This window comes from Acanthaster planci, linkage group LG21 (genome assembly GCF_054643075.1).
Source record: "Acanthaster planci isolate LZ-2023a linkage group LG21, COTS_SCS, whole genome shotgun sequence".
NCBI lineage: Eukaryota > Metazoa > Echinodermata > Asteroidea > Valvatida > Acanthasteridae > Acanthaster > Acanthaster planci.
The window spans coordinates 2,052,384-2,071,922 of NC_141797.1; the positions used below are offsets into that span (position 1 = coordinate 2,052,384).

General features: G+C 44.3%; 1 protein-coding gene across 50 annotated transcripts in view; it reads right to left on the reverse strand.

Annotated features, from left to right (window-relative positions):
* The window catches only part of LOC110983131 (rho GTPase-activating protein 5-like), an 85,920-nt gene that overhangs the window by 31,839 nt on the left and 34,542 nt on the right, over positions 1-19,539 (reverse strand). For 13 of the 50 annotated variants that reach the window (XM_087131370.1, XM_087131374.1, XM_087131366.1 and 10 more), the window contains exons 9-19: positions 19,060-19,273; positions 17,849-18,322; positions 13,572-13,829; positions 13,116-13,288; positions 12,384-12,537; positions 12,083-12,141; positions 8,428-8,583; positions 7,129-7,212; positions 6,760-6,834; positions 3,805-3,879; positions 2,450-2,554 (exon numbers count right to left, since the gene is read on the reverse strand). In XM_087131370.1, coding sequence (XP_086987496.1) covers positions 2,450-2,554; positions 3,805-3,879; positions 6,760-6,834; positions 7,129-7,212; positions 8,428-8,583; positions 12,083-12,141; positions 12,384-12,537; positions 13,116-13,288; positions 13,572-13,829; positions 17,849-18,322; positions 19,060-19,273 — 1,827 coding nt within the window. The remainder of the gene's footprint in view (positions 1-2,449; positions 2,555-3,804; positions 3,880-6,759; positions 6,835-7,128; positions 7,213-8,427; positions 8,584-12,082; positions 12,142-12,383; positions 12,538-13,115; positions 13,289-13,571; positions 13,830-17,848; positions 18,323-19,059; positions 19,274-19,539) is intronic. The other 37 variants (XM_087131411.1, XM_087131410.1, XM_087131406.1 and 34 more) reach the window with 12 other exon arrangements.

Below are 19,539 nucleotides of genomic sequence, written 5' to 3' on the forward strand. Positions count from 1 at the left end.
GACGAAGGGCTGGCTTGGGGAAGGGGGTGGATTTTGGACTGTACCAAAAACAGGCTTTGTAGGGGATTGAAGGGTAGGGGAAGTGGTTAGACGAAGGGCTGGCTTGGGGAAGGAGGTGGATTTCGGACTGTACCAAAAACAGGCTTTGTAGGGGATTGAAGGGTAGGGGAAGTGGTTAGACGAAGGGCTGGCTTGGGGAAGGGGGTGGATTTTGGACTGTACCAAAAACAGGCTTTGTAGGGGATTGAAGGGTAGGGGGAGTGGTCAGACGAAGGGCTGGCTTGGGGAAGGAGGTGGATTTTGGACTGTACCAAAAACAGACTTTGGAGGGGATTGAAGGGTAGGGGGAGTGGTTAGACGACGGGCTGGCTTGGGGAAGAAGGTTGTTTTTGGACTGTACCAAAAACAGACTTTGTAGGGGGTTCAAAGGTAGGGGGAGTGGTTAGACAAAGGACTAGCTTGGGGAAGGAGGTGGATTTTGGACTATACCACCTGGCTTTGCAAGGGTTCAGAGGTAGTGGTTGGTAGAGATTTGAGGAAGGGGTGAGTTGTTGATGAGAGGGTGGTTTCTGGACTATAACAAAACAGGAGGGGTAGGGGGATTCAAGGGTGGGGAAGGTGGTTAGAGGAAGGGGTGACTTGTGGGAAGAGGGGGCGGTTTCTGGACTGTACCACTGGCTTCAGGGGTACATGTGTAGGAGTGGATGGATATTGGAAAATCTGAAGGAAGTGCAGGCTTTGGGCTGGACAACGAGAAAGTTCTGCAGACCGACTCTGAAGTGACAGAGAACAGAAAGTGCAGGGGCAAAGTCAAAGAAGTATTTCAAAACTTCTCTGACACTACCAAGCGCATAGATCCTTCGGTCATCTCCAGATGTCCCCCCAAATATCTACTGACGTCTTTGCTCAAGCAAGCTACTGCGACTACACAAAGAACAAGGCCACTGCAGACTGGGCTGACTTTTTAATGGGCAGGTATAGGTGACAAGATCTCTACCTTCGGCAGTGTCCTTTGCTCCTGGAGATGGCGGCTCTGCAGGAGGAGTATTTGTCATCAAGAAGAAGTTATGGTGGGCCACAGAGAGAACTTTTTCATCTTTCAAGTGGTCCAGTGTTTGGCGAGATATCAGTTCACAGAGCATTTCCCTTGTACCAAGTTTAAGTTAAAGGTAGTTTTACTTTTTCAGCCAGGGTTTAATAGTAGCCTGCCTTCCTATCAACGCTACACATCACTGCAAAAGCAAACTCTCAGGAAAGATCCGGATCATTTTTGGACAGAAAAGGGTTAGCACACGCGACTGCTGACACCAACTGGCCTGCCTTCAGACTGCAAAGCTCCTGGCATCATGGAGACAGGTGACCACACCTCCAGCTGTGAACGCCATGACCTGGGAATTCATGTTTAGACGATCACAAACCTGCTAGGAGGTTCAGTGTTGGTTGAGGGTGGATATTTTTGCCAAGGGAAAGGTATCAAGAGCCTGAGGAGGATTTGAAGCAGAATTGTTAAATTGGTCTCCACCAGAACCTTAGAGAAAGACAGAGCAGGTTGAGCAGGCAAAAGTCACAGCAACATTTGACAGAAAAGAAGTGAAACGGTGAAAAGGCAGACAAAGAAGCCAATTATTTGTCTACATTTCTCCACCTGGAACCCCTCACTTTGATTCTGCTTTGAAGATGGACAGGCCGTTTTTGGAGTTTGTGATTTCTGCAGGCTTCTAGAATGAGATTTCTGGAACTCTAGTTCTGAAAAGAACTGGAGAACCCTCTCAAAAGAGGCCTTCACTTGTTGTTGCCTTAAACATATAGCATTTTCAAAATGAGTGGATTCGGCTTAGACTTTGGTTTTGCTGGTTCAAGCCATTTTGAAAGCCATTCAGCCTGCAAAAAAACTCCCATAAATTAAGGGCTCACTACAAATTAAGAAATTTCTTGTGACTATGGAATAGAAGGACTATTTACCGTGGGATAGAGCATCTATTTCTCTGGTGCAGCCATGCCACGTGTAGCAACAAACAATTCAGTGACATGACCAAAAAAACCTACCAATCAGATGAATGGGGGTTTCTTCAGGCATTGCATAAGTGACTAGACTTGAGAGTTTTGATGGGCTGCACCACAATGCTACTCAACAGCAGCACTAGAAATATATGTGCAAAGGCTCTACGCAGTCCTGATGACTTTGTCATATTCCATCCAGACTCGGGCTGCATCAAAATCAAATGGCTTTGGCTAAGGCTAGCACACACCTCCACTGGCACGCGTGTCATTCCAAGTCAAAGCCGTAATATTTCAGCACAGCCACAGTGTGGGATTTCGCCAGGTTTGTGAGAACAGCTGTCGTACGTTTAACTGGTGAATGGCGACTAGTGTGAAGAAATGCATATGTGCCACACAGCAAGCCGCGATGAATTTGCAGAAAAAGGAGAACCTGTGTGAGTGTCTGTACCTTCACCTGTATCTTTAGAGCCTTGAGACTGGGCGCTATTCCGCCGCCTCGGAGCCACTTCAGGTCTCTGCTTGGGCGGCTTCTGGACTGCACCATAAACGGGCTCTGCAGGGAGGATTCAAGGGTGGCGGAGGTGGTTAAAGGAAGGGGTGGAATGGGGTGGGGTGGTTTTTTGTGGGTACTGAAAATAACTTTCATGGGTGACTGAAGGGTACAGGGGGGAAGGAAAGTGGTTACACAAAAGGGGGGCTTGGGAAAGGAGGTGGATTTCGGACTGTACCAAAAACAGGCTTTGCAGGGGATTGAAGGGTAGGGGGAGTGGTCAGACGAAGGGCTGGCTTGGGGAAGGAGGTGGATTTTGGACTGTACCAAAAACAGACTTTGTAGGGGGTTGAAGGGTAGAGGAAGTGGTTAGACGAAGGGCTGGCTTGGGGAAGGGGGTGGATTTTGGACTGTACCACCTGGCTTTGCAAATAGGGCTGAGTCAATTTGAATAATTCACTATTCAAATAATCAACTTTCAATTTGATCGAATAACTAAATATTCGATTGCACCAATTGGCAAATTGTTGAACAAACCATATACAATATCTGTTCCAATAACACACACAATTGTACAATATGACCAATATAATAGCTTCTCACTTTTTGGAGTATCTCTAACCTTGAGTTAGAAGGATTTAAGAGATGAACAAGACTTCTTGCCCTGTTGAAAATTTCTATTCCTTTGTGACTGAATAATGAATAATTTATTTTTTTAAATTTCTGAGGCTTTCCATTTAAATCTGCTTGAAACAAACATCCCCAGCGCAATTTTTCTCATTTAAAACAGGAGAAAATTTTCCCTGCCTTTTCCTGAATTTTGCATTCGAATATTCAAATTCAAAAAATAGTATTCAAATAATGGATCGAGTATTCCGTTATTTGGATATTCGGCACAGTGCTATTTGCGAGGGGTTCAGAGGCAGTGGTTGGTAGAGATTTGAGGAAGGGGAGACTGGTTGATGACGGGGTGGTTTGTTGAATACAACAAAACACGAGGGGCAGAAGGATGGAAGGGTGGTGGAGGTGCTTACAAGAAGGGGTAACTTGTGGGAAGGGGGGTTGTTTCTGGACTGTACCACTGACTTCAGGGGTAGGAGTGGATGGATATTGGAAAGTCTAAAGAAAGTGTAGACTTGGGGCTGTACCACGAGAAAGTTCTGCAGACCGACTCTGACGTGACCGAGAACAGAAAGTGCAGCGACAAAGTCAAAGAAGTATTTCAAAATTTCTCTAGCTCTACCAAGCGCATAGATTCTTTGGCCATCTCCAGATGTCCCCTGAAGGGCAAGTACAGGAGACAAGATCTCTACCTTCGCCAGTGTCCTTTGCTCCTGGGGATGGCAGCTCCACTCCTGGCTTTTTGTTGGACAAACTATGGACAGGCTCTGCAGGAGGAGTATTTGTCATCCAGAAGAAGTTATGGTGGGCCACAGAAAGAACTTTTGCAATTTTCATATGGTCCAGTGTTTGGCAAGATATCACTTTACAGAGTATTTCCCTTGTACCGAGTTAGGCTAAAGGCATTTTTACTTTTTCAGCAAAAGTATAATAGTAGACTGCCTTCCTTTCTTCGCTACACATCATTGCAGAAGCAAACTCTCAGGAAAGATCCGGATCATTTTTGGACAGAAAAGGGTTAGCACACGCGACTGCTGACACCAGCTGGCCTGCCTTCAGACTGCAAAGCTCCTGGCATCATGGAGACAGGTGACCACACCTCCAGCTGTGAACGCCATGACCTGGGAATTCATGTTTAGACGATCACAAACCTGCTAAGAGGTTCACTGTTGGTTGTGGGTGGACATTTTAGCCAAGGGAAAGGTATCAAGAGCCTGAGGAGGATTTGAAGCAGAATTGTTAAATTGGTCTCCACCAGAGCCTTAGCGTAAGACTGAACAGGTTGAGCAGGCAAGAGTCACAGCAACATTTGACAGAAAAGAAGTGAAACGGTGAAAAGGCAGACAAAGAAGCCAATTATTTGTCTACATTTCTCCACCTGGAACCCCTCACTTTGATTCTGCTTTGAAGATGGACAGGCTGATTTTTGAGTTAGTGCTTTCTGCAGGCTTCTAGAATGAAAAATCTAGTTCTGAAAAGAACCGGAGTCTTTTCAGAACCACACACAGTCTTAAAAAAGATTTTCACTTGGTGTTGCCGCAAACCTAGAATCTTACATGCACAGCAATGTTCTCTGTACTGAATCCGAAGGTCAAAATAAATGACATGACCAACAGTTGGTCAATTTTAATACTCAACAGCAGCTGAGTCATGGCCTTTTGACACTAGACAAACCTTGGAGTTAACGCAGGGTTGAACACTGACGATGGTTCACACTCGAAAATTTCAACTGTGTCGACGCCGAGGCCGACTTCCACCCAGGTTGAACTCAACCCTGTCTGTGCTCATGTCTGGATTGGACTTGCCCTGATAAGCTTGGTTCCCATGAAACAAGTGTGAAAGAATGCTGGGTTGGACTCGGGGTTGAGAAACCCAATTTTAACCCAGGGGCGGTCATGGGTTCACCCAGGGTCAAGTTCCCCCCAGGTTGAAAGGCTGTAATGTGACAAGGCCTTTTATGTGTATAAAATGAGGCACACACTCCATCGGGTGGGGTTAATGAAACTAGAAATCTAGCAAGCTTTTTTTTTTTTTTTAATGGTAACTACTGGCAAGTATTCTACTCAGCAATTTCAAGACACTGGATTCTGAAGTTCTGAGGACTCTCCATTCACGGAGATCAGCATGCTTTGAGGAACCTTCAGGCCCCAGTGCCCATTTCTTCCACTTTGCTTCAAGTGCGCAGTAAAGGAGGCTCAACTATAGATCTCTCTCACAGGACCCTGCCTTTATAGGAAAATCCCAGCAGCGTATTCAATGCGTCGTGGTGCACATGGATGCAGTAGACCAATGTTTTATAAATGAGTGCATGTTGACACAAACGTCTTTGAAATATGGCGCAGCAGGTGCGCATCGTGGAAATTTGACATCCAAGATGATGCACATGGCAAAGGGAAAGAAGCGATGGCGTTTTGAGAGATCTGTTATACTTTTTTTTTTCACCGGCAAAAGCCACCGGTCAGGCTCGGCTCCATTCCGCAAGAGAAAAAGTGAAGCGAGCTTTGCATTTTACTGAGAGGGAGCAACTTCAGAGAACAGAGGAACTGGTACCCCATCACATCACGGACGTCACATAAAATTATCTGGATTTGCAATGCCCTTGCACCAACTTACGCCATCGGCGGCCATTTTACTACGCCAAGGACAAAAGTGATGGTTGGCTCATGTGCCATTGTAACTATTGTTACCATGAACGATCGGAATGACAAAGGCAAGCAAGCCTCTGTCTTACGTTGGTATTTGGCAGGGTAAGATGGCTGATGGTGGCTTCGATGACCGATGTGGGATTATTAAGGGCATTGCGAGTCCAGATTTTTTGTAAGACGTCCGTACATCACATCCTAGGGAGCTTGTTTTTTTGCTTTGGAATCTTTGGAATCTGTAAAAAAGTACTTCCTCTTGGGGTGACAAAAAGACGCATGGCCGCCATTTGAACATAACTGATGTCATGTGTCCAGCACCCACAAAAATACAATGTGTGTTTTGACGTACTCTAGAGTGAATACTCAGTTTCTGACCGGCGCACAACAGTGCACACACTGTGCATCAACCCCAAGGGACGTCAAAGCGCAGAGATGAGAAAGACCTACAATTGGGCAATTTCAAGCTCTGCACACGAAGACCAAACGTACAGGTCAGAATTTTAGCCAACACGCAAACACGAACAGTGACCCTGACACGCTATTCAATACACACTGCACATACTGGTGGTCCAACGCATGATAAGCCCAACTCCAGACCTCATTATCTCGATTGGCTTGTGACGGCAGACCACAGCGGTTAACCAACGTGTACATGGAGTGAACAACTGCACATGCAGTGCAGAACACTGCATCAGACAAAAGCGTTTTCAAAATGAGTAGATTAGGCTTAGACTTCAGTTTTGCTGGTTCCAGTCAGAGCTTGAACATGTGCTTTCGAACGCTGCTTTAAACTGGTGTGAAGCAGTGAAACCAAAGTCTAAGTCTAAGTCTGCAGTTAACTCCTTGCACGTCTGTTGGACCCAATACGCTGACACACTAAGCGTGTCGGCTAAAATTCGGACTTGTACTGTATAGCCAATGATATAAAGGGCTCCTGCGGAAGAAATGGCAGGTTAGATTTTTGGGCAGAAGCATCAGGCAGCATAGCGGACACAAATGGTCTACCTTCGATGGCATCTTTCGGGGTCTGCTGCTGATTCTCTCCCTTCCGATCCTTCTGAACTACACAATAAACTGGTTCTGAAGAGGAATTTAAGGGTTCGAGAGAGACAACTTTGAAGGTGAGCTCTTGGGAAAATGGGAAAGAATGGGCCTATGAGTACATGTATCGACAACAGCTGTGTTCTGGAGATGCTTATCATAAAGTTGGAAGTGGGAAAGATCTCATTTAGTAGTCCGTGTCACTCTGTTTGGAGGGAAACAAAGAGCAAAACCATTGAGAAAACAAACAACACTTTAAAAGAGTTAAATTGACTTAATGTCGTGACATTGGCAGAACGGGTAATTGAAAAGCAGTGGACACCAGTGGTTTACCTTCACTCTTGTGGTTAGGATATCTTCTTGGGCTTGTCGGCAACCTCTCAGGTTGATCGTAGAAGGCTTCATCACTTCGTCTATCTGCAGTAGAAAAGACAGAAAGAAAAATTGGACACAAACATTAAACTCCATTATGTGCTGTCTGTTTGGGGGTCGTCCTTTTTCTATTTCGTCCTGTCGCACAAAACGTACATTAGGACGGGCAAGGTTTACATCCCACTAAAACATTAATGAACTCATAAAAACGTTGACCGGCTGTCAAAGTTTTCTTAACAAATACTTTCAGGAAAGGACAGAGGGGTCATTGGAAAGACCACTGTTTTGTACACTTGTGAAAAGGATGCCAAAGGTTCATGACCCCTTAGACCACTGGGTGATATTCACGAAAATCATAGAAAATTTACTAGAGACAGTCGAAAGTTTAGCCTGTTTAAGACCAGTTTAAGGCCCACAAGCAATTGTTTCTCTTTTCTCCTTTTTTTGCAGTGTACAATTCAAGTTGTACATGTACTTTGTTAATTTCAGTTGCTGGGGAGATTTAAACAATGTAAAAAATTACCATACCTCTCTTAAATGAAAGTTTCTGTCTACTGCAAATAAGTTTGGGGTAAAAATTGGTCCACTGGAAAGTATTGTACACATATTTGGTCCAAAAATCTATGGCACTGTCGTGTGCGTGTACACTGTATGTATTAAACCCATTCATCCATTTAGCCCAGGCAAAGTTTGATCAGCACCCATCAACCGCTGGTTATTTTGCCTGGTAACCTACATGTATGCACAGCATACACCTTGGGCACCAGGGAAATTGACTGGTGGTAGAATGACAGTCCACCAATCAAACTTGGCCCAAGCTGACTGAGCGAACAGCCAATTTGTGCGAGGCACCAGTGCACGAAACATGTAACATGAAAATATTAAAGTGAACTGCCACCTTTTCGGCAAGGAAAGCATCACCAAACCCAAGTGTATTTTTCCCAAAAAGTCTCAGATGTATTTAGAGGGTATTAAATTTAGAAAAGCAATAATTATTGCTCGAGTCTACAAAATCCAAGTTACCATGCCACCCACACGTAAATTTTAAAAGGATATAGTGCTTTTAAAAAGCATATTGATAACGGTAGCAAAAAATGTTAGAATTGTCAGTATCTGTGGAAAAGCTATGTATAACTACAAGCATGATTTAGCTGTAGTTCCATTAAAGGCCACTTTAAATGAGACCATAACACTGACCCACAACTGCTGTCAAGATAAAAAAAAGGGGGATGGGGAAACAGTGAATTAGGGGAGGTGTACCTTGATTCCGTAACAATTTTTGCTGACTTTTTATGTCACTCGGTCTTACTAGGTGATCGTACACTCTGGAAGATGGCGGGGGTGCCATCGTTGACGGGGTTTCACCGGCGGAGAGTGCCCTTGCTCTACTGTAGGTGCTGGACACTACAGTTTGTGCTGGGAGTGTGGTGGATGAGGTGCAACAGCATGCATTGTGTGTGTGTGTGTATAGGAGGGGTGCAGAATTGTTCAGACAGCAGGCGCGGGTGGGATTTGTTTCAAAAACGGTGGCAGAAGTGGGAACCCATAGGAACCCAAATGGTAGCAATTTCACCAAAAATGTGCAATTTCACCAAAAATGGTTGCAAAAAATAAATTTGATCCAAATCAGTGGTAAAAATGGGATACAGATGCATGTATGATGGTAACATTCGGATGTGATCCAAAATTTGTATCAATCACCATAGTAGCGGAAATGCCATTCGATCAAAAAAATTAGTTGCAGACCATGAAAATGAATTCGAAGATGATTCCAGAGATGTGTTTTATTTCCAAAATGGTGGCAGAAGTGGGATATGACCCCCCAAAAGTGGCAACGTTAAAGGCAGAAGACATCACACGCAGAAGTACAAATGAACCGAGGAAGTAAACATTGTGAACCAACCCAGTTAACACACCAACACCATTCAAGTGTAACATTTTATAACATATTCCAGCACCCGCAACATTGACAGACAGCAAGAATCGGCGAATCAGTTTGCAAGGGAAAACAAGAACCAGTCATCGTAGTACAATGTATACAGACGACAGAAATTGAAGCCAAGTTGATAGTTATTTTTACAAAACGACAAGGCACAGCCCCCCAAATTGTGAGTAAACAGAGAAAAAGTTGTCGAATCACAGGGTGAATTTGGAAGAAAATGAAATATATCCATGAAATACATTAATCACCAGAGGTTTTGAATAAATGTGGAAAAACAGCACACAAATTTTGATAGAGGCACACGCAAAGAAACACAGATGGGTTAAATTTGAGCAGCATGGTTGATCAGTTAAAAAGTTATGAATTAAGCATGAATGAACGAGATTGAGGTTAGCGTATCAAAGAGCGGGGTTGCCATGGGAGGAAAATTGAGTTGACAAATGGGGGAATTAGGAGTGCAGAGAGTAGTCATGGGATAAAGAAGAAAGAAACAGGTCGAAATTAAAATTAAGAGGGTTAAAATTAAGACGGTTTAAGGCTTCCGGGCACAGAGACACGGTGGGAAGGATTTACAAGGGAATTTGAGAATTTTTTTTCTGCTAATTTTGTTGTAATTGTGTTGTGCCTTGTGTGCCACGCCTACATTCTCCCAGCATGTTTCGATGTGTTTGGAAACGGTCGTTCTCATGGCTTAATTTTACTCTACAACTACATGTACATGTAGTCTTTCTGGCCCCGGGACTATAATTGGAGTCTAATGTCTAGACAAAATAAAACAAAAATGCCGCAGAGGGGCTTAAATACTGCAGCAAAGATTGATGGTTCTAAAGGCAAACATGGAAAATGGAAAACTACAAATTCAACATGAGTAAAACGCTTGCTCAAGAAAGAGATTGACCCATGGTGTAACCGCAAGCATTTTAAACATATAGATCTTTCGCCATGAAAACCTTCAAGTCTTCAAACTTCAACCTGTTCAAAATCATGGGACCTATTAACATCATAATCGGGGACCTATTGGATGTGTCATGTTCAAAGGCAACACCAGAAAAAGAGCCAAAATTCGAAAAAACAAAAATTGGCCTTCTAAACGAATTAACCAAAATGATTTTCACAGCAACCACTTGGGAGACCCACGGTAGAAGTCCTGTTTGTCTCATTAAAATGTTGCGTTTTAAACATGCACGCGCTGCCTTCAAGTCATTGCCTGGTATCGGCAAAGACTGAGCACGTATTTAAACTTCAAAAAACAATGGATATATATCTTTTTTTGAGTATGTGGGGTTCTTTTACATGTACATACTCAAAAAAGAGATATATCCATGGTGCTACCACAAACCTATCTAGATTATTTGCTACCTCCATCATGAAAAGCTTCTAATCTTATTCCAAAGAAACCAGTTAGTGCAACACCAGCTCTGCCCAGAAGAGTGCTTTTAATACATGTACATGTTGATACATATGCTATTAATGGACGATGAATGACGGTCTCACAACTGTCCCCCTCCCCAACGATGACAATCGTTCTGCTGCCAGTGAATCCGGTTCGTAAGTGACTTCATCACAAAGGCTGACGTGCCAAGATTTGCAGGCTCCCGTTAGCTGATTGCTGAAGATGTGCGTTTGACTTCTGGTTCCATGGTTCCATGTAAACAGCGATCAATGAATAAACTCTATGTACCGGTGCAGTACATGTGCAGTGGGCGTGGTTTGAACTGAAGTGACGTCACACTTACGAGCCGGATACACGGACCAGGATGACATTGGCTAACATGATCCGGTTTACTTGACATTCAAATTAACATGCTTACAGTATTCTCAATGAATTTTGAATTTCAGAAAGCGCAAGGGAATGACCGAAAACTTCACGAATCTATAAATCTCAGACAATGCATGCACGTGGTGTGCAAACGGAAACCCCAGAAATGAAATGCGGAAAAAAGCAGAAATACAGTTGTAAGGTGCACGTGGAAGGTATGCCATCGTAACTTAACCCCCAAAATACTCCTTTTTGGAATTCTCCAGAAGGGGTGTTAACCTTCATAGAGCCGGGTTATCCATAGATGTGTGCGCCACTTCAGCGCATATTTCACAGAAATGTGTTATTTTCGTTTTCATGAAGTAGCACTCGGCAAGTGCGGCACGTACTCCCTGAGTTGTCACGTTCAGGAATTGATCTTTTCCTTAATTTAAACAGTCAAAATGAGTTTTAAGAGCACCTTCCCGTTAAATCACATATTTACAGGCGAATCCAATCATTTTAGACCTTTCAAAGCATTTTTATCCATGCTATAGTGACAAAAGACACGAGTGCTACTTCGTGAAACCGAAATTGTTGTCAACACTGTTTTCATGAAGTAGCACGCAGTTGCTGTTTAGTGCTACTTTGTGGTGCTGGTAATGACCTGGTGCGGGGGGAGGGAAATTCCGTTCCTCCCCTAAGAACTCGCTCAATTTCTCTAAGACTGGGCATACAAACAACGGCACTCCTTATTGGTACAGATGCGGCGTTTGAATTTAAACAGACATACGTTTCTGTTGTAACATTCATTTGAAGCTCAAGGCCAGACGTGTGCACCGAGCCCGACAGAGGAAAAAAGTATACCTATTTGGCCGACCTGCCTCAGAAAAATGGGTCCTGTACAAGAGCATCAGGTGAAAAAGTGATGATGCTCTGGGCAATCAAGAGCAGGTGAACAAACCGGCCATGTTGAGACAATGGGAGATAGTCCCAATGAACAATGCTACCGTCAGATCTTGTGATGAATCGCAACCACAGACTCCCAGGCTGACTGGCCTTGGGGAGAGTTGACCCGTTGGATCTTGTTACACAGTGCAGGCAAGCCACTTTGACAAATGATGCAAGACTGACGTGTCTGGCAGGGTTTCTAACCAAACTACCTAGGAAGGTTAGGATTAAAGATGGTTCTCGAATTACAAGGGGTACCTGAGACACATGTAAATTGATCTTACCAGGTGGGTATATGACACCTTTCACAACTTGCGGCCTGGCGTACACATTCTCTCCAAATCTGCAAAAGAACGTGAAAAGCAGAGTTCTCATCTGAAACTACTGAAAAAAGCCAAACTGTTGACTTCTTTAGGTACCATAAAGAACCCAGCCCAGCATATGGTACCCAAAGTTACCAAGTCTGTGGGCTCAACTTGGAAAACAAACCTGTGAGATGAGGCAATGGGTACCCGAAGGTACCCACTCTATGGGGTCGAATGCATGGTTAATGCAAGCAGGGCACCATAGGGAGCCCGGACCTACCCAGACGGTGGTGGCTCAATTGGTGTTCTGAGAGCTTGCCTCTCCTCCTCAAACTGGTCATCGTCAAAGCCCGGCCCGAAGAGATTATCGTGGGCTATCTCTGTCTCGGCCATCTTATCGTATGCCTCTGTGAAAAACGTCGAGTAGGCCAGCGCTGCAAGAGGAGGGGGCAAGCGGTCAAACTAAAACCAGGTGTCTTCAGACAATAAACACGACAAAGGATATTTTTATCAAAGTTGGAAGAGCACTGCATTTTGATCCGAGAAAAATTATGCTAACAGCACCAATTCCCCCCCCAAAATCTCAGGTACACAGATACAAAAAGCTACAGGGGACAAAGTTCCCAAAAGTAAAAAGGAAGAACTCATTTTTGAAACAATTGCGTGTACATGTATGACATTCCCATTAACCCTAAAAGAGCCATTGTATTTTAGTACACCATCTCACAGCCCGGGGGGGTTCTGCCCCATCCCAACAATTCAGCTGTCACACATATCATCGTTTTGAAACTTAGCAGACTTGTAAAGACACTCACGATCAGCACAAATGTAAAGTTTCAATTCCATCTGACACAGGATTTTGATGTTATGATCATTTGAAGTTAATGACCTCAATCACAACCATGACAACTCAGTACGTTATGGAAAAGATATGCATTTTTGGCTGACCTGTCCAGAAAAATGTCATGTGCAAACCTATATTTCATTGGGGCCTTCCGCTGAAAAAACGCACCTTGGTTGCCAAAGTTGGCACCGGCCATGATGAAGGTACAGTTCTCCGTCTCGTCGGCCAGCTTGTTCCCCTCGGCTATCAACGCCTGCATCTCATAGTCCGAGGAGAATTTCTCGCTGTCCGACACCGCCACAATCTCGATGGGGATGGGGCTGACGGTTTTCACAAAGAATCTGCACAAAGACAACGGGGACATGGAAACAAAAAAATTACTCTGCTGTGGAAAAAGGCACCCCGCTCTTGGTTTCTTTTTAAGGCTCATACCTGGTGCAAAAGCGATAAACATTCCCCCCCCCTTTTAAGATCTGAACATTCCAATTTTGTTTTTGGTCTTAAAACTTAAATATCTGAACAGTTCTGATTTAATCAGAACGGTTGGCAGGTTTGATTAAGCTTTGGCAGCCCACCTCGCCTAATTTCAGGCACTGTAACAAATCAGAAAGCTGCTAAGCTTACTTCAGCGTTTCAAAGGAAGCCCTCCGCTTGGTGGAGTAGACTAGGATGTAGCCGTGGTGGACGTCCTCTGTGTAGAGTTTGGCCTGGTGGAAGGAGGTGATCTCGATGCTCACCCGCCGCTTAACCGTGTTCAGGAACATGTCCACGTTGACCGTCTGCTTTAGCTGCAGGTCACGGCAGCAGGTGTCGTTGCTGACGATGGGCCCGAGGACCAGCTCAGGGAGGTTGGGGTCTCCGCACATGAGAGCCATGCCGATGCTGTAAAGCAAAGAAAAGGAATGTCATTGGATAGAATGAACGTCAGTGTTAGGTATGGACTCATCGGAGGGTCAGGTGAAAAACTCAGTGCATAACTCCACTTTGGCCCAAGGAAAATATACTCCTGTTTCTCATCACACTGGAAAATAGGGCGACTGGGTGGGTAAGTGTTTTACTTGTCTTGTTTTGGGGGTTTTACTTGACACCCTTGGAAAGAGTGAACAACAGGCTGGATGATACTGACACGTCTCATCAGAGGGACAGCTATTCCGACTCTGTACAAAGCTCCACTTCAGCTGAAGAAAAATACTTGGGTTTCCAATGACACCACACCAAAAAAAAAGAGTGGCTACCGCCAGGTGGTAATTTTTTTCTGGTGGGGGGTGTTCATTTTTGTTTTATTCTTTTTATTCCACAGCTAGAAAAAGATGTTTGCTTTTTTGTTCGCTCTAAATTGTCTCAGCCAAAAAGCTATGATGGAATGGCACTCCACTTATTCGGGAAGGGGGCTGGGATGGGGTCACACACTCAATTGCAACAGCAAATGACGGTGTCAGATTTAACAGTTAACATTAACACTACTTGCACAGTACCTACATATTCAATGGTTGAGTATTTTTTTGAGAATGTCTGATTTGAGAAAGCAGATGGCCCTGGGCGCAAAACCAAACAGAAAAGCGAGCAACTTCTTTCAAAGGCTTACAGATTAACACCAATTTCGCTAGACTTGACTCAAGTCGGGATCTCTGTGACGTCTTCGGTTACGCTTTGGATACATATCGAGAATGCACGCTGTTACTTGCTTCGCGCCCTCTTGTGACCACTTATTACTATGAATTCAGTTTAGAAATCCCGACTTGACGAATCTGCCAACCGTTTGTACACAGCGAATGGGCTCATCTACCAAAATTGGTAGCAGCCAATCACATTGCTGGACTTGTTCTTCATCGTTCATACCTGCATAATAACGAACGAGTCCACAAGACTGACTATTCTGATTGGTGGAAATTCCGTATACATTATGCAGGATCATGTTATTCATGTGCAATTATGAATAACTACATATTACTGACAGGGGGTCCGATTGGCTTATCCGTCAAATCGGACTTACTGAGTGGCGACCTATGACACATGCTGTACAATAAAGGGCTATCAAATGAGGGCGTCTTACAGTATAAGGGTTGTGCAAGCTGCCGCGCCCAGCGTAACGCTAACAGGCTGAAGGGATGGCAGAGCAACGTAAGTCCCACTTGATTCAAGTCTACCATTTCACATGTTGAGACACTTAAATGTATGACAACTTACACTCCAAGGATGCCTGTACAACTTTTGGGACCAATTCCGAGGAGCCACAAAGCCAATTTTATTTAGTGGTTTGGTTTTTAAAAGTTGGAATTTGAAAGAGCAGCCCAGCCTTTTGTTTTGATGAACCACTCCATTTGGTATACCGATGGAAATGTACATTAAACAGGCATGCAATTTTGACTTTGCCAAAAAAACAAAGAAATTCAAATCTTTACAAGGCCTTGTGCCGTCTTTTTCACTCTTTCAATGGCATGAGCGTGAAAAAAAAAAGGAAATCAACTGATCCAAGGAAAAACTGCATGCCTGATTAAGTGGGAGAAAACTGTTCCACATTCCCAGAGATCAGCATTGTGCAAGATTTGTCCCATCTTTGTTAGGTTGGGTGACATTTAGGCCAAAGGTTTCAAAACACTTTTCTAGACTACTGTCAATCTGAAATTCAAGGCTGACGACATGTTAATTATTATTACGGTGAGGCAAAAGTAGCTTGAGAAAATCTGAGAAGATGCATAGTCGCTTTTTGCCCGCATTTACAAATGGCTGAGAGATGACTAAGAGACAGATTTTACAAGACACTGTTTCTCTAGATAGAAGGAAATGACGAACTGTTGTAAGAAGGAATATTGGTTGTAAATCATGAATGTCATGGTCATGGTCATCATGAATGTCATGTCATGGTCATCATGAATGTCATGGTCATGGTCATCATGAATGTCATGGTCATGGTCATGATGAATGTCATGTCATGGTGATCATGAATGTCACCAAGGCATGTAGGACAGAGAAAAAAAACTTTTTTTTTTTTACATCCTGTGTTAAACAGCAATCTGTCAAGATTCCTGAAAACAAAAGATTTTGACAGTCACCAAGCTTGGCATGGACGGTGAAACAAGAGAGATGGTAAAGTTGTGAGGAACTTCCGACACTGAAAGCTTTGTGTACCGGGGTACCAGGATACCGGGTACCGGGGATATGAGGAAGTTAGTGCCACACAAGAACTCCTGGCTCGGAGGGAAAATAGTAAGAATGGACAGTAGGGACCTGGGTCAAAGTTAAGACCATCACAAGATGATGTTGTTCTAAATATTCTGAAGAGTGGTTACAACATGTCCAATTAATGTCGAAAATTGAAGTCTCCAGGGCAAGATATGAAAATGGGAAAAGATTACTTCGAATTAGGACAAGTGAGTAAAATGTAAGAAAGTGAGTATAGAATTAACACACTTGATGAACTATTTTCTGAAGACGGGATTCGCATAGACACCAAGAGCTCACTACGAGGAACAAATCTCTAGGCTTTGCTGCGCCAGACACTTCTCAGCTCCTACGTGAACGCAGCAAACCAGTGAGACACTCTTTCATTCTACCGCGCTAAGAAACTACCCAGGCTGAAGACTCTGCAAGTTAAAATCCACTGAACGTAACAAAAAGACGACTTCAGGCTTTACATTTTTCTCTTTTAACCACTTCGTGCCGGGGCATTTTTCAACGTTGATGATGCTGGGCCAGCATGACTATCATTTTTTCCGTTTTCAAAATCCTTCAAAAAGTCATCATTCCATTTAACGGTCGTTTATAGCCGCACCAAGCAATCTTTAAGCACTACTCTAAGTTGACAGGTGACCTTCATTGACGCCCGAGTATTTCAGCCAGGCCTGCAGCCTTGTAAACAGAGCCCAGATTGTGTGGTGTTATACAACTGTCTTTTGTTCACGAACCTGGCTCAGTGCACTGCTGACCTCTTTTCAATAGGGGCCAGATTAGCGTGCAACGGTGCTGTGTGGCCCATCGCATCGGTGGTGGAGTGCTTTTGTCCCCGGTGGTAATCCGCTTGCTCTCAATGCCCCAAACCCTGGTACACGGTTTCAAAACAAGGCTGGATTATCACCACTTTTGAGAGTGAAAAATGCCGGTTATGCCCAGCAGCCTGGTCTTTTGTTCAGAGTACGGTCTTTTGTTACAGGGCCCTGTTTCCTTTGTCCGAGTTCGGAGACCCCAGCCACGCATATAAACCATACGGCTCCGATTTTGGAGTCCCCGGCAGGTAGTGGTTGATGGTGTGTGAGGTTCCCTGTCTACTCGAGACCTCTTAAGACCCCACAAGACCAACCCAATGCCTCAAGTACATATTCCAAGTCACAAGTTGTTCAGATGAATCGTTACGGAAGCACTCGTTTCTCACTGATCAAGTCATTACTTGTGCTGGTAGAGTGAAAGGAACTGAGCCTTTTGTGTGCCTGCAACCCTGTTCAGGCTTTTAAGGGGCAAAATGGACAAGACCTTTTATTTTCATTCTTGTCCGGAAACTCTAGTCTATTATTCCACAACTAATTGACCCTAAATGACATGTAACTTGGGTCATAATGGTTGACTTCTGATAAGGGCAACGTGTATGCCACGCCCACTTCTCACCACCATAAGTTCATACTCCCCGAGGGTCATTCAGTTTTTCCACTTTTTTAACCTGTTTTTTAATTCATGTTTTTAATAAATGTAAGCTTATATACCAAAAGCAGAAAAAAATTAGTTTCCCTCAACCAGCTCAAGTCTTACACGTGAAACAATGCGACAGCAGCTTCCAAGCTAGTAAAGCTAACCGCATCAGACCTTTGTGAGGACTAGTCTCATTTGAAGAAAACCTTCGATGAGTCGATGAATGTTAGCTCACCAAGAGAAGGCTTGAGGAGGCTTACAAAACAATTTGAAGGTTATACCTCAAAATGGGCTCATCCATTTCTTCCTCGTCACTAATTGTGTCTTCATAGCCTGGCCTTTCGCCCACGGAGGGGCATTTGACCGGCAGGGGCTCTCTCTTCGCCGCCCGGCTGTGGAATTCAAAATGAGACTCGGACTCGATTAGTTTGGGGCGGGTCGCGAGCGGGGCCTGTGCGGACAGATCGTCCGAGCCGCGGCTGGACGGGGTGTTATTCCCGCTGCCGCTGCTCAGGAAGGACTGGACCTTGTCGCTGGACTGGATGATGGTATCGTACAGGGAAGGTTTGTCATACCTCAGGGTCGGGTCGCACTGGCTGCCGTCGTGTGACTCGTCGTCTCGGTCGTGCCCGGACCGCCGTCGGCTATCCACAATCGACTGGATCGACTTGCGGATCTGCGTGTTGTGGAACTTCTTCCCATGCCACATGATGGTTTCTTCGGTCGGCATTTCGATAATGATGCAGTCGAACAATCTAATTGTAGCAAGAACAGTAACAAAAAGTCCTGTTTGAGAGAGGAAACCGCAACACACAGTGTACAGCATTTAGAGCCGATAACCTCTTATCGTCAGGCAAAGGGTTTCAACTGTCAACACTGCTTCAGAGGAGTTGCGATCAAGTTCATTGCGAATTCATCCCAAGTAAAGCTTAATAGATGCCTCACCCACAAGCAACACAGAAAACATAATCTGGACTGACAAAGAACCTGCTATGACAATAATGTAAAATAATTTGTGGCTAAATTTCAGACTGGATGACTTCAAAACGGACATGCGAGGACTTGAGAAAGTGTGGTGGCTTATGAGGAATAGTGAGGGCATGTGACACATTAAGTATCGGAAGACAGAGTGAGGACTTGAGAGATATTGGCTGCTTGTGAGAAATGAGGACTTGGGAAATATGAGGATTAGCAATTACCTATGACATTTTCCTGACTTGTGAGGGCATGTAAAGATGGTGAGGACTTTCAGGAATTTAGGGCATAAAGATGTTGTGACTTAAAACTGACTTGTGAGGACTGAGATATAGGGTGGTGGCTCCTGAGGTTTAAGCGAGGACATGTGAAATACGAAAACCCGTGAGAAATGCATGTACTGAAGACTTAAGAGATATTGTGTGGAATAGTGACGACCAATGAGGACTTCTTATGTCAAGTGAAGACCTGTAAGAAGTTGTGAGGACATGACCACACTGCAGTTGTGGTTACTTACTTCTCTGCCAGTTTCTCCACATCCAATCTCATCTGAGCAATATCCGACTCTGGCACTGACAGGTCCCGTGCAAAGAGCAGGACGACCGGGTATTCTGGCTGCAATGTGGCGTAGATACTCTCCGGACCTTCGGGGGACATTAGCAAATGGCCTTTCCGCAGACTGTCAGCAATGTAGCGCAGATCGTCCAGGGAACTGAAGGTGCATATGCAACCTGGTGCAGAAGACGAGGTCAGGAGTCAAGGGTTAATGCCTGGGGAAACTTCCGGGTGAATCAGGACTTTGATAATCAAAAAGCAGGTGCGCATTCAACAGCTGGCGTTGAAACCAAATAAGAGCTATTCTAAATACAGTGCCGGCCCAAAATTACAAAGGTCCTTATTCCGCCTGGCAGACTGACATTGCTAACAATATGTAAATGAAAAAAAATGGACATCTACTGAAAGATATCAGATCCAGTCTGGAAACTCAAAAATTCTG